General features: G+C 37.4%; 1 protein-coding gene and 2 long non-coding RNA genes across 3 annotated transcripts; 1 reads left to right on the top strand and 2 right to left on the bottom strand.

The window, feature by feature from the left end:
- Window positions 1-690: 690 nt before the first annotated feature.
- On the bottom strand, window positions 691-2,816 carry LOC138402787 (uncharacterized). The gene is made up of 2 exons (XR_011237122.1): window positions 1,595-2,816; window positions 691-938 (listed from the first exon to the last, which is right to left on the bottom strand). It is a non-coding gene; the product is annotated as an uncharacterized lncRNA (long non-coding RNA).
- A 1,572-nt stretch (window positions 2,817-4,388) lies between these two features.
- Window positions 4,389-7,382, bottom strand: LOC138402782 (uncharacterized). The gene is made up of 2 exons (XM_069500843.1): window positions 4,898-7,382; window positions 4,389-4,760 (listed from the first exon to the last, which is right to left on the bottom strand). The coding sequence occupies exon 1, from the start codon at window positions 7,214-7,216 to the stop codon at window positions 5,306-5,308; it is 1,911 nt and encodes a 636-aa protein (XP_069356944.1). The 5' UTR covers window positions 7,217-7,382; the 3' UTR covers window positions 4,389-4,760; window positions 4,898-5,305.
- Window positions 7,383-9,239: 1,857 nt separating this feature from the next.
- LOC138402739 (uncharacterized) lies at window positions 9,240-11,928 on the top strand. Its single transcript, XR_011237087.1, has 2 exons — window positions 9,240-10,851; window positions 11,797-11,928. It is a non-coding gene; the product is annotated as an uncharacterized lncRNA (long non-coding RNA).

Below are 11,928 nucleotides of genomic sequence, written 5' to 3'. Positions count from 1 at the left end.
GACTTTCGACGTAGACATTTTCAATATTATATTCCGTAAAATTGAGATTTGATTTGCTGGCAGTCTTTGTTCTACAACTACACCCTGTCAATGTCATTCAAGTGCCAAAAGAGCCTTGTACTATGTATTTCGATTCAAAGTTCAAATTCAAACGGACTAACAACTTCATGAAAACAAACTTAAGAAACAGACTGTTCAATGAATGGCCTACTTTTTACAAAAATTTGCATATAAAAAAACAGCGACCTTTGCAAGAATTTTAAACAAATATGTATGAATTTCATTTGCGTGAGGATTGATGAAAATGAATAAATTGCATGACAAAACACTACCTTACTCTCTTCATTTTACCCAGAAAAAAAGTACGTAGATCTACGAACTTTTTCCGATTTTGATGAACATATTTAGCTAATAGCTTACATCCCGGGGAAGGATATAGGCTACTTTCTATCCCGGAAAATCAAAGAGTACCCAAGGGATTCTTAAAGACAGGATTAGATACCCGTTTAACTGATGTACCTATGTATGATATTTGGTACAGAGCTGAGGTAGCTTGCATTCTGGAAATTGGCATAGGGAAATTTTTATCTCAGGAAAATCAAAGAGTTCCCACGGGGTTTTTAAAAACCTAAATCCGCGCAGGTGTTGCAGGCAGCATAGCAGGCATTAGAAAAAAATATATAAAATGAGTACAATTCACATGCTTCCAGGTTTTATTTAAAATATAATAAAATAACTTAATTTCTTTAAAGTTTTCACCTTTAAATAAAGAACTACCTACATTATTATTATTATTAATTAAAAGTAACAAGCAACCATTCACGTAAAAGCTTTTATATTTATAACGCACAATAAAAAAATAATGAATCACACAGATTTGCACTGGAACCACACAAGTGTGCTGGAACAGCTTCCACACATCACACAGCACTTAGCACCTGGAAAAAAAAGTACATTATGACTATGAATAGTTTGCCAGTATTTTACATTTGAACAGGTTAACCACAATGTGAACTCAAGCTTACAAACCAAGTAATATCTATCAAAATTAATTAGTAGGGTTCCGTACCTCAAAAGGAAAAAAGGAACCTTTACAGGATCACTTTGTTGTCCGTCTGGCAAGAAACCTATAGAGTACTTGCCATTGTTCTAGAATCATGAAATTTTGTAGGTAGGTAATGTCCTTCCCCAGGGTGCAAGCTATCTTTGCACCAAATCTCATAGAAATCGGTTAAACTGTAGGGCCGTGAAAAGCTAGCAGACAGACAGACACACTTTCGCATTTATAATATTAGTATGGATGGATGGATTACATAAACTACTCTATAATGTAGATATGTACAGTACTAACACTATATTAAGTTGCATCGCAAAATTCGTCTGCGTAGAAAAGGGCAACTGTCAGGTGGCCGACTAAAGCCGAATGTACACCAATGAAATAAGTACCTTCAGACCTAAGACCTATTGCTAAGGTTAAGATTTAAAAAAAACAAAAATTAAAATATGGGACAAATGAATACATAATTAGTCAATGCAAAGGCAAACACATTAATTATTAAAGTAAATATCTAGCAATATCATAATATTTTCTCACCTTTATAAATAAGTAGTAAAACATTCAGTTGATGAATCAAATGTAGGTATAACTTCGTGATAAAGATTTACTTTACTTAAGGAAAGAGTTTATAATTGAATTGTATTTATAATGAGACAATTCCTATTGTTTCAAATTGCTGATCTTATGGAACATATTTGCACTGCATCAGTAAAATAAAATTCTAGATTCCAAAAAAGCTGCAATAATTATTATTATTACAATCTCAATGGTTGTGATTAGCTCAATTTGTGGTATTCTTATTGCAACAATGCATTGTAGCCAATAGTCAGTGAGCATCAACCAATCAGAGGTGATTGCAATCATCCTACTGTAGATGTCAAACTACCACAGTAGGGCCATCAGAGGTGATATTAATGACAGTCACACTAGCTGTCATACTATGGTCGAAGGTCTATGGGTCCACCAGTGCTGTTCACTATTTAGGAACATGAGTCAAGGTGCTCCAATCGATATTTCCAGCCCTCCACACGCAGATTAAAAAAAATAAAAAATAGTAGAGTACGGGCTGCTTTAAAGCCTTTGTTACCTTTGTAAAAGTAATTATGATGTATACATTGCTACAATCATTATTAATGTGATTGATGAATTTATGATATTCTTGCTGCAACTGTATGTTTTAGCCAATAGTAGTGAGCCAGTGTCAAACTACTGCGGCAGGTATACAGATCTCGTTATCCACTTTAGTAACACCTCAACTCAGCAAATATTTGGTCCAAAGTAATTAAAAGTAATCTTCAGGCAATCTTTACAAAGTCCTGCATAGTTCTCTTGTTAGGTAATTTTAAATATTTCTGCAAAAAGCTGTAACAATCAGGACTGATCTGGTGTAGCTTGAGTGCAAAGATTTTCTCCTCTTCAGTGTATCTAGCTCCCTGGGGTTTGGATCCAGCTAGCCTCAACTGTGAATCTACCAATGCTTTCCTTTCCGGAGTTAACAGTGGATACCTTTTAAGATATGGTTTCGCTCTCTCCTGTAATTTTTTTAATCTTGATTTTAATAACTTATTTCTTCTATTTTCATTTATCAGATCGAGTTTCAACTCTTTGAGCTGTTTCTGTAACATTTTTTCTTTTTTGGAACTGTTCTCTTTGGTGTAATGAAATTCATTCTCTGTAATATTGGAGGTTAAAGGGTGTTGTGCAATGAGTTGAAGGCTCTGCATGAGAGGCCGAGGTGCAGTATCAGACATGGGGTTCAGCAGACGGCACGGCGTGGCAGCTTGTAGCTCTGATGTCTCCTCTGCTGTGATGGACTCTGCCAACTCCGCAACTAAAGTCTCTAAAGTCCGTTTTGGAGCTGGCTGTCCTACACTTGCAGTGGGCTTCATTGTTGAAGGTTGGATATTAAGTTTGGGGTTATTAATCTTAGCAGAAGGATTCGCCGGAGTGACTCTGTTTACTTGCGAGACCTCAGTAGGAATACGATTAAATGGCACGTTGTACTGTTCTTTCAAAGTTGAAAACATAATATTAATAGATTTTATAGTCTCCTTCTCAAGAGGTGTCTTGCTTCTCAACATATTCAAAACATCTGGACTCAAATAGATAGCAGACTGCCGCTTATCTGTACGTGCACTGTTATCAACAACTATGTTATCTGGCAGCACATACACAGTATCCTGCTTGGCCTTATCATTCAAGTTAGAGTTATCCAGAGGGACCGATTTAGGATCTAGAAATTGCACAGGTTCTGTTTTCAGGTCCTCATTCAACGAGTGCTTAGTATTTGTAGACCTAAAGTCAGGATTCTGTTCACTGGGGTGGGAGGGCACCTGTGTGTGTGCAGCTGTGTGTGAAGCGACACCGACACCACCCTGCTTGTTCTCTTCCTTAATGTAACTCCATTGCTGAGCATCATAAATAGTCACTGTCTCTTTAGCAACAGACTGAGTTCTCATATTGCATTCTACCTTCGGTGACACCATCCCGGCATTGTGCTGAGAATGCTCCTCACTTAGATACTCCACAATGTTACCTCGGAGGGGACTTCCACGATACATGTCGTGATCCACGGGCGCACCAGGCTCCTGCCCTGCCTCAATGCTCACAACGGTGAGGTCACTCGACAACAGCTCCTTGCTAGGCGTCACACACATGACGCACGGGGACGACAGACACGCCGGTCTCTCGTCTGCCCGGGAAGGCAAGCAATACATGCTGTGATCCACCGGCAGCCCGCGCGTGTCCTCGGCCTTGAGGCAAACTAGATACTTTACCTGCCTGCCGTCATTTGTATCTTCTACAGATGGACACTTGAAGGTGTTTCCTGTTTGTAACTGTGTACCTATTAAACCCATAATGTTGCGTACCTATTATAGGTTAATAGGTTGCGTTGCGTATTGACGATTTTGATGAAATTAAGATATTTGCAAGCTTTTCAATTTCACTTGGTTTATTTTCCAATTTCTGGCTATCCTATAAATCCTATTCAAAATATCGTTTCTACTTTCACGGGAATAATTCTTCTCAACTAAAAATTGCTCAAAAATTGAGTTTAAAACTTCAAACTTTAAACAAATAAAAATTAATACACTAGAATAGAATAGAATTTTTTATTCATGTAAACCTGTAAACTTATGCTATTACCTATATTATTCTGTGACAATACCTAGTATCACCGACCAAATAAAAGCATCAGACTATGTTCTGAGATCAGACCATAGACAATACATAACATACTGGAGTCTGGATCAGACCCTTGGATGAATGATCAGACCAGTATTAATCTATGATCAAGTCTATATTTTATTCGGTTGTTTTAAAAAATCCGCGTCACGCGTGGATTTACTTAATACTTACGCAGATGAAGTAGCATGCATCATTTTGTAATTTATAAAATGAGTACAATTATTAACATGCTTCCAGGTTTTATTTATATAAATATAATAAAATAATTTAATTTCCTTAACATTTTTACCTTTAAATAAAGAATTATTATTATTAAGTAGGTACCTATATTATAATTATTATTAATCAAACTAACTAGCAACCATTCACGCAAAAGCTTTTATATATTTTATAACACAATTGTGTGTTATAAATATAAAGCTGAGCTATTTTTATTGACAAAATAATGAATCACACAGATTTTCACTGGAACCACACGAGTGTGCTGGAACAGCTTCCACACAGCACTTAGCACCTGTAAACAAGAGTACACTATGACTATGAAGAATTTGCTTGTATTTTACATTTGAACAGGGTAACCAGAATGTGAACTCAAGCTTACAAAGACAAACTAAGTAATATCTATCAAAACTAATTTTTAGGGTTCCGTACCTCTAAAAGTTGTGCTGATTAGAGGTGATTGTCATACTAACTGTCATACTGTGGTCGAAGGTCTATGGGTCGACCAGTGCTGCCTCACATGAGTTGAGGTGCTCCAATTGATATTTCCAGCCCTCCACAGGCAAATATTAGATTACGGGCTGTTTTGAAGCCTTTGTAAAAGAAATTATGATGTATACATTGCTACAATCTTTATTAATGTGATTGATGAATTTATGATATTGTTGCTGCAACTGTATGTTTTAGCCAATAGTAGTGAGCCAAATAGAGGTAATATTAATCTCTGCACTAGGTGTCAAACTACTGCAGTAGGCATGCAGATCTCATTATCCACTCTAGTAACACCTCAACTCAGCAAATATTTGGTACAAAGTAATTAGTAATAAAATATGAGTTTCTTCAGGCAATCTTTACAAAGCCCTGCATAGTACTCTTGTTAGGTAATTTTAAATATTGCTGCAAAAATCTGTAACAATCGGGACTGATCTGATGTAGCTTGAGCGCAAACAGTTTCTCTTCTTCAGTGTATCTAGCTCCCTGGGGTTTGGATCCAGCTAGCCTCAACTGTGAGTCTATCAATGCTTTCCCTTCCGGAGTTAACCGTGGATACCTTTTGAGATATGGTTTTGCTCTCTCCTGGAATTTTTTAAATTTGGATTTTAATAATTTAATTTTTCTCTCTGCACTTATCAGTTTGAGTCTTAACTTTTTGAGCTGTGTGTATAACATTTGTTCTTTTTCGGAGCTGTTTTCTTTGGTGTAGCGAAATCTTTTCTCTGATATTGGATATTGGTTGATATTGGGGGTTAAAAGATGTTGTGTAGTGAGTGGAAGGCTCTGCATGAGAGGCCGAGGTGCAGTATCAGACATGGGGTTCAGCAGACGGACCGGCGTGGCAGCTTGTAGCTCTGATGTCTCCTCTGCTGTGATGGACTCTGCCAACTCGGCAACTAAAGTCTCTAAAGTCCGTTTTGGAGCTGGCTGTTCTACACTTGCAGTGGCCTTCATTGTTGAAGATTGCATATTAAGTTTGGGGATATTAATCTTAACAGAAGGATTCGCCGGAGTGACTCTGTTTACTTGGGAGACCTCAGTAGGAATACGATTAAATGGGACGTTGTACTGTTCTTTCAAAGTTGAAAACATAATATTAATAGATTCTATAGTCTCCTTCTCGAGAGGTGTCTTGCTTTTCAACATATTCAAAACATCTGGACTCAAATAGATAGCAGACTGCCGCTTATGTGTACATGCACTATTATCAACAACTATGTTATCTGGCAGCACATACACAGTATCGTGCTTGGCCTTATCATTCAAGTTAGAGTTATCCAGAGGGACCGATTGAGGATCTAGAAATTCCACAGGTTCTGTTTTCAGGTCCTCATTCAACAAGTGCTTAGTATTTGTAGGATTCTGTTTACTGAGCTGGGAGGGCACCTGTGTGTGTGCAACTGTGTGTGAAGCGACACCAACACCACCCAGCTTGTCCTCTTCCTTAATGTAACTCCATTGCTGAGCATCACAAATAGTCACTGTCTCTTCAGCAACAGATTGAGTTCTCATATTGCATTCTACCTTCGGTGACAACGTCCCGGCATTGTGCTGAGAATGCTCCTCACTTAGATACTCCACAATGTTACCTCGGAGGGGACTTCCACGATACATGTCGTGATCCACGGGCGCACCAGGCTCCTGCCCTGCCTCAATGCTCACAACGGTGAGGTCACTCGACAACAGCTCCTTGCTAGGCGTCACACACATGACGCACGGGGACGACAGACACGCCGGTCTCTCGTCTGCCCGGGAAGGCAAGCAATACATGCTGTGATCCACCGGCAGCCCGCGCGTGTCCTCGGCCTTGAGGCAAACTAGATACTTCACCTGCCTGCCGTCATTTGTATCTTTTACAGATGGACACTTGAAGGTGTTTCCTTGTTGTGCAGACAAGCTGCTAGTGGTTACCACCTTAAAGTTGACTCGGTCATTGGCTTGAATAGGATTTATTTCTAACAATTGTTTAGGACCACTACTCGCCTCTTTGTTTGGTTTAAGTGGTGTTAAATGTAATAAAGGGATTGCATTTTTTCTTAATCTACCTTTTTCATAATCGATGTGCTCAGGTATAAAATGTTTTTTGCATATTCTTGTCGTACTTTCTAGTTCTATTCGGGAATACTTCAGAAGAAAAGGACACATTTTCAACCATTGTTTCCATTTCAATCCGCTTGTAAAAGGTACACAGTGAAGTTTATCTGGTCCAGTATAGTATACAGTACAGTGCGGAACACAGCATTTTACTCTTGGCATTTTCTCATATTGTTATGTTGCGTTTTATAGTATAGGTCTATGGTTGCGTTGCGTATTGATGATTATGATGAAATGAACCAATTTGCAAGTGTTTGCAAGTCTTTCGATTTCACTTGGTTTATTTTCCAATTTTTGGCTATCCTATAAATCCTATTCAAAATATCGTTTCCACTTTGGCGGTTACTATTCTTCTACCACCGACCAGCTTCTACCAGCTAATCACTAAACATCACCTTATTCACCCTAAACATTGAGTACAACAAGTAACAACTACAAATTAAACCACCGAAAAGAAAAAAAACTAGGTAATAAATACAGAGTACATTGAATATAGTAATAAATAAATTAAATAAAATTAAATATATTACCTACCTACTGATTATTAAGGTAGGTAGTCTACTGTCTAGAGGAAACCAAAGAAGTTGGAGAAGATACAGAACCAGAACACCACAGAATATGTGCAAATAGTGTGACCATCTCACAAAGTGCGTATCTGCCGAACACTGGCTAAAAATCTGTCAAAATCAGCCAAGCTTGACTCCTGAAAATGCCAAAAATATGCCATCGTAAAAGAATCATAAAATCATTTTGAGATAGTTTTGCGGTGCATTTCGCATGCTGCATGTTGCACCATACAGATTCGACTTGTTTCAGCGGATTACAGCAAATTAAGCTTTTGGTTCATTGTATCTATTTTAATTCGTGATATGCGTGGTGGTGCGCTTAGAATTGGCACAAAGAATAACAGCTATTATTATGTGTGGCACACTTTTTCCAGCGTACTTGTTACTGTCCATTTCAGTGGCGATTGCCTACAGGTACCTACATAATATATTTGTGCAGAGGTTCAGACCAGCAGACACTCTTGGTCATATGCTCTTGGTGTTCGGCAAAATGTAGGTACCCGTTGGTAGGTACCCGTATATTAAGTATATTATCTATGGTCTGTACCAGGGTCTTTTCACTCGGTACATTTTAGCCACAGTACAAAATCGCACAGGGTACATTGACTCAGACTTAGCTCGACAGATGGCACTAGTAGTAAGTTTTGTTGCCAACCACGCGCAACAGGTGGCACTACTTGTAAATTTTGTGGCCGGTCAGCAGTGTGACCGTTTGTGGCAGATTTCTGCCATTTGGGCAGATTTGGCTCCTAAATTTTAACTCTGGCAGAAAAAGCTGACGATTTAACAAAGTGGTAGATTGTGGCAGATTTCAAGGAAATCCTTATTATTTTTCTAATCTATCGCCCCACTTATCTAATCTTATTATTTTTCTAATCTAGCGCCACACTCACACACACACAGTTAAAGTATCAATTATTAATCTTGGCAATCTATTTTCGTCCTTATTCAAGCAATTAGCAAGGAGTGAAATGTAAAAATTCTTAAATGTGATGGATGAATGCAATAAAAAATATATATATATGAAAAGACATTGCTATAATAAAATAGTCATTTATTTAGGCAACTTGAACCCATTTGGACATACATAAAAGTAAATACAAATACAAATGTACAATTGTTAAAAATAATAATGATAAAATGAAAATAATAAAGTTACAAAATATACAATAATAAAATTTAAATTAAATTAAAATTAGAGATTGCCCCCAAATAGGAGGTTCGTACTTTATTTACGGTTATTGTCACGATGTACGGCAAGCCAGTACTTCAGTATGGGATTCTCAGGGCACTCAGAGCACACCCTGAGGACCTCGTTTTGAGAATCGCGGATGCGGGACCAAAATGCCGCAACACGAGATCTAACAACCGCGAAATAATCGGGCACTCTGGCTATGCTAGGAGAGTCAGACTCAGAATAATATTAATAATAAATTAAAAAGCAAATTCTTAACGTTTTTTTCTTTTTAAAAATTACACGGTAATTTACACGGTACCTATTCTTTTAGCTCATCCACCGTAATTTAATCAAGAAACACCGTATTTTTAACATTACAACACGGTAATTCTTGATTTACATATGGAAACACTGGCACAGTCACAAATTGTCAAGCAGGCCCTGTCAACTGAGGGCCATAAAAGATGCATCAGTCCATTTCTTTCGCACTTTCTATTCCTCTTTCGAAATCCACAGGACTATCTCGCTCCACTCACACAGTATTAAAGGCACATGTACATACAGCACACTCTCTCAAGATTGCTCGAATATTATTGGTCGGTGATTAGCTCCAATCGGCTTTCATTACATAGAATTTCAAAATAAAAACGTGATGTCGGTTTTGAGAGATTTTATAACCTAACCTAAAAAACTTAATTTTTCTCCTATTGCGAGAGTTGTAAACCTTGTGGTTTAAACCTGGAAGTGTGCTGCAGTTATAACAGGATATTCGTTTTATATTTCTATTTTCAGTTTTTTAAGGGATTGTTTTAATTTAGAGATATAGTGGATGTGCTCTTTAAACTTGCCTACCTAATTTAGGCTTAGTAATAATTGTTAGTGTTTCTAAATACCTACCTAGTATCCGTTTTATCCGATATGAGGCAGTGTAGTGTACCTAAGTGTAAAAGCACCTTACATTTACACGCCGTACCTTTTACCGACACAACTAGATGGAAGGCATGGTTGTTTAACTGTCCATATTTGCGTAAGTACTCCCTTAGGCAATTAGAAAATGTCAGGATTTGCGAATCCCATTTCTTACCTCGGTATATCGTAAATAATAGATTGACAAAAGATTCAATTCCCACGCTGAATTTGCATATTACACAGTCTTCTAAAAACCCTAAAACTAAACTAAAAACCCTAAAAGGTACTAAACCAGTACATTTTAAAATTGACAAATTTCTAGAGATATCCCCTTTACAGCGTGGTAAACCCTTCGATGTTAACATAGTCGATATCCCATCGACTTCACAATCAGACAACCAAAGTAAGAATGAGCAAGCTTCTGTTATTTTAAGTCCTATTGATTTAGTAAACCCCTTGCCAAATATCCCGATTCCTGACAAACAGAAGTCACCAGATTTAATTCAGCAGTCTATTTTAGAGCCAACAACTTCTATTACTCATTACTCACAACCACTGAGTCCTGCTCCTCATGAGTCCATGCATTCTGAAGTGGTACCGGTGTTATTGAAGGATTTGAAGATCTAGGAGGTGGTGAACGCACTAACAATGTTGCTGACAAAGTTTTAGTGTTTATGTTACGGGGCATATTTTTACCTTGGAAGCTACCTATAGCATTTTATTTTGTACGAGATGGAATTAAAACCTTCTTTCTAAAAAACATTATTAAAGAACTAACTAAGGAAATATTAAAGACAGGATTTGTTTTGAGATCAACAGTATCAGATCAAGGCTCTGCCAATGTTGCTGCGATAAACTCATTAATAGCTGATGCACGCGAAGATTTACTTCGAAGTGGCAACGATGGGTGTAATATAATACATTATGTCATCGAAGGAAACAAAATATATCATATATATGATGTCCCACATTTACTCAAATGTTTCCACAATAATTTTCAGAAGAAGGACTTGCTCATCGGGAGTCAGCGTGCTCAGTGGGACTACATCGAGAAGCTGTTTGCTGTTGATGGTGTGGCAGGTGTTGGATGGTCTACCAAATTAACAGACAAGCATGTGAAACCAAATTGATATGACAAGTTGAAGGCAAGTAACTGAACATTTGTTTTGTAACAATAGCTTTGTGATAATGTCCTTGCCATGGAAAAAATCCAATAAAACTATGGTGCGCAGACCTTAGTTATTGGTACTAAAACTTCTTGTTTTCGTGGTGTCTATGTTATCACGTTTTTGAAAGCACTGTCTCTGAAACTATGGGTTGTAGACCTTGTTGTTGGTCAATTTTAAGTTTCAGCGTACAAAAATCTCATCATGTGATCACATAGACACCATAAAAACAAGAAGTACCAATAACCAGGGTCGGCGCCCAATAGTGACGAAGATAATTATGAGCATACTAGGTGATGCCAGCGACTGCGTGGATTTTCATTTTTCAAAATCCCGCGGGAACTCTTTGATTTTCCGGGATAAAAAGCAGCCTATATGTTAATTCAGGGTATAATCTATCTCCATTCCAAATTTCATCCAAATCCGTTCAGCTGTTTTTGTGTGATTGAGTAACAAACATCCAAACATCCACACTTTCACATCCATACTAATATTATAAATGTGAAAGTGTGTCTGTCTGTCTGTCTGCTAGCTTTTCACGGCTCAACCGTTCAACCGATTTGACGAAATTTGGTACAGAGATAGCTTGCATCCCGGGGAAGGACATATGCTACTTTTTATCCCGGAAAATTGAAGAGTTTCCACAGGATTCTTAAACACCTAAATCCACGCGTACGAAGTCGCGGGCATCGGCTAGTTTATAATATTAACATTAGGATTAGGATAATTAGGTTTAGGATAGTATAATTATGAGCATAAAAGATAATTTTTTGAATAAAAATTTGAATCCTAATGAATTTCCAAACTACTCATTTAAATTCTTTAATTATATTTTAAACCCAATGTCTACTTTAAATCTAAATTGCATTATCAAATTTAGTTTATTAACATAATTATCTATAAAAAAATAACCATGCATTACAGGTGAAACTTGCTGCGCAAGTCTTCAGCAGAGATGTGGCCCACAGCTTAAGAATACAGATGAACACTTATCGTCAATTACAACTGGAACATGGTTATTGTCTATTCTAAATAAAGTTTTTATATTTTGATAAA

The sequence above is a fragment of the Maniola hyperantus genome, chromosome 9 (genome assembly GCF_902806685.2).
Source record: "Maniola hyperantus chromosome 9, iAphHyp1.2, whole genome shotgun sequence".
NCBI classification, from domain to species: Eukaryota; Metazoa; Arthropoda; class Insecta; order Lepidoptera; family Nymphalidae; genus Maniola; species Maniola hyperantus.
Note: the sequence above shows the minus strand (reverse complement) of the source record. Positions and strands in the feature narration are given on the sequence as shown.

Coding starts and splice junctions, on each gene's coding strand:
- LOC138402782 (XM_069500843.1), bottom strand. CDS start 7,216: ATGCCAAGAGTAAAATGCTGTGTTCCGCACTGTACTGTATACTATACT.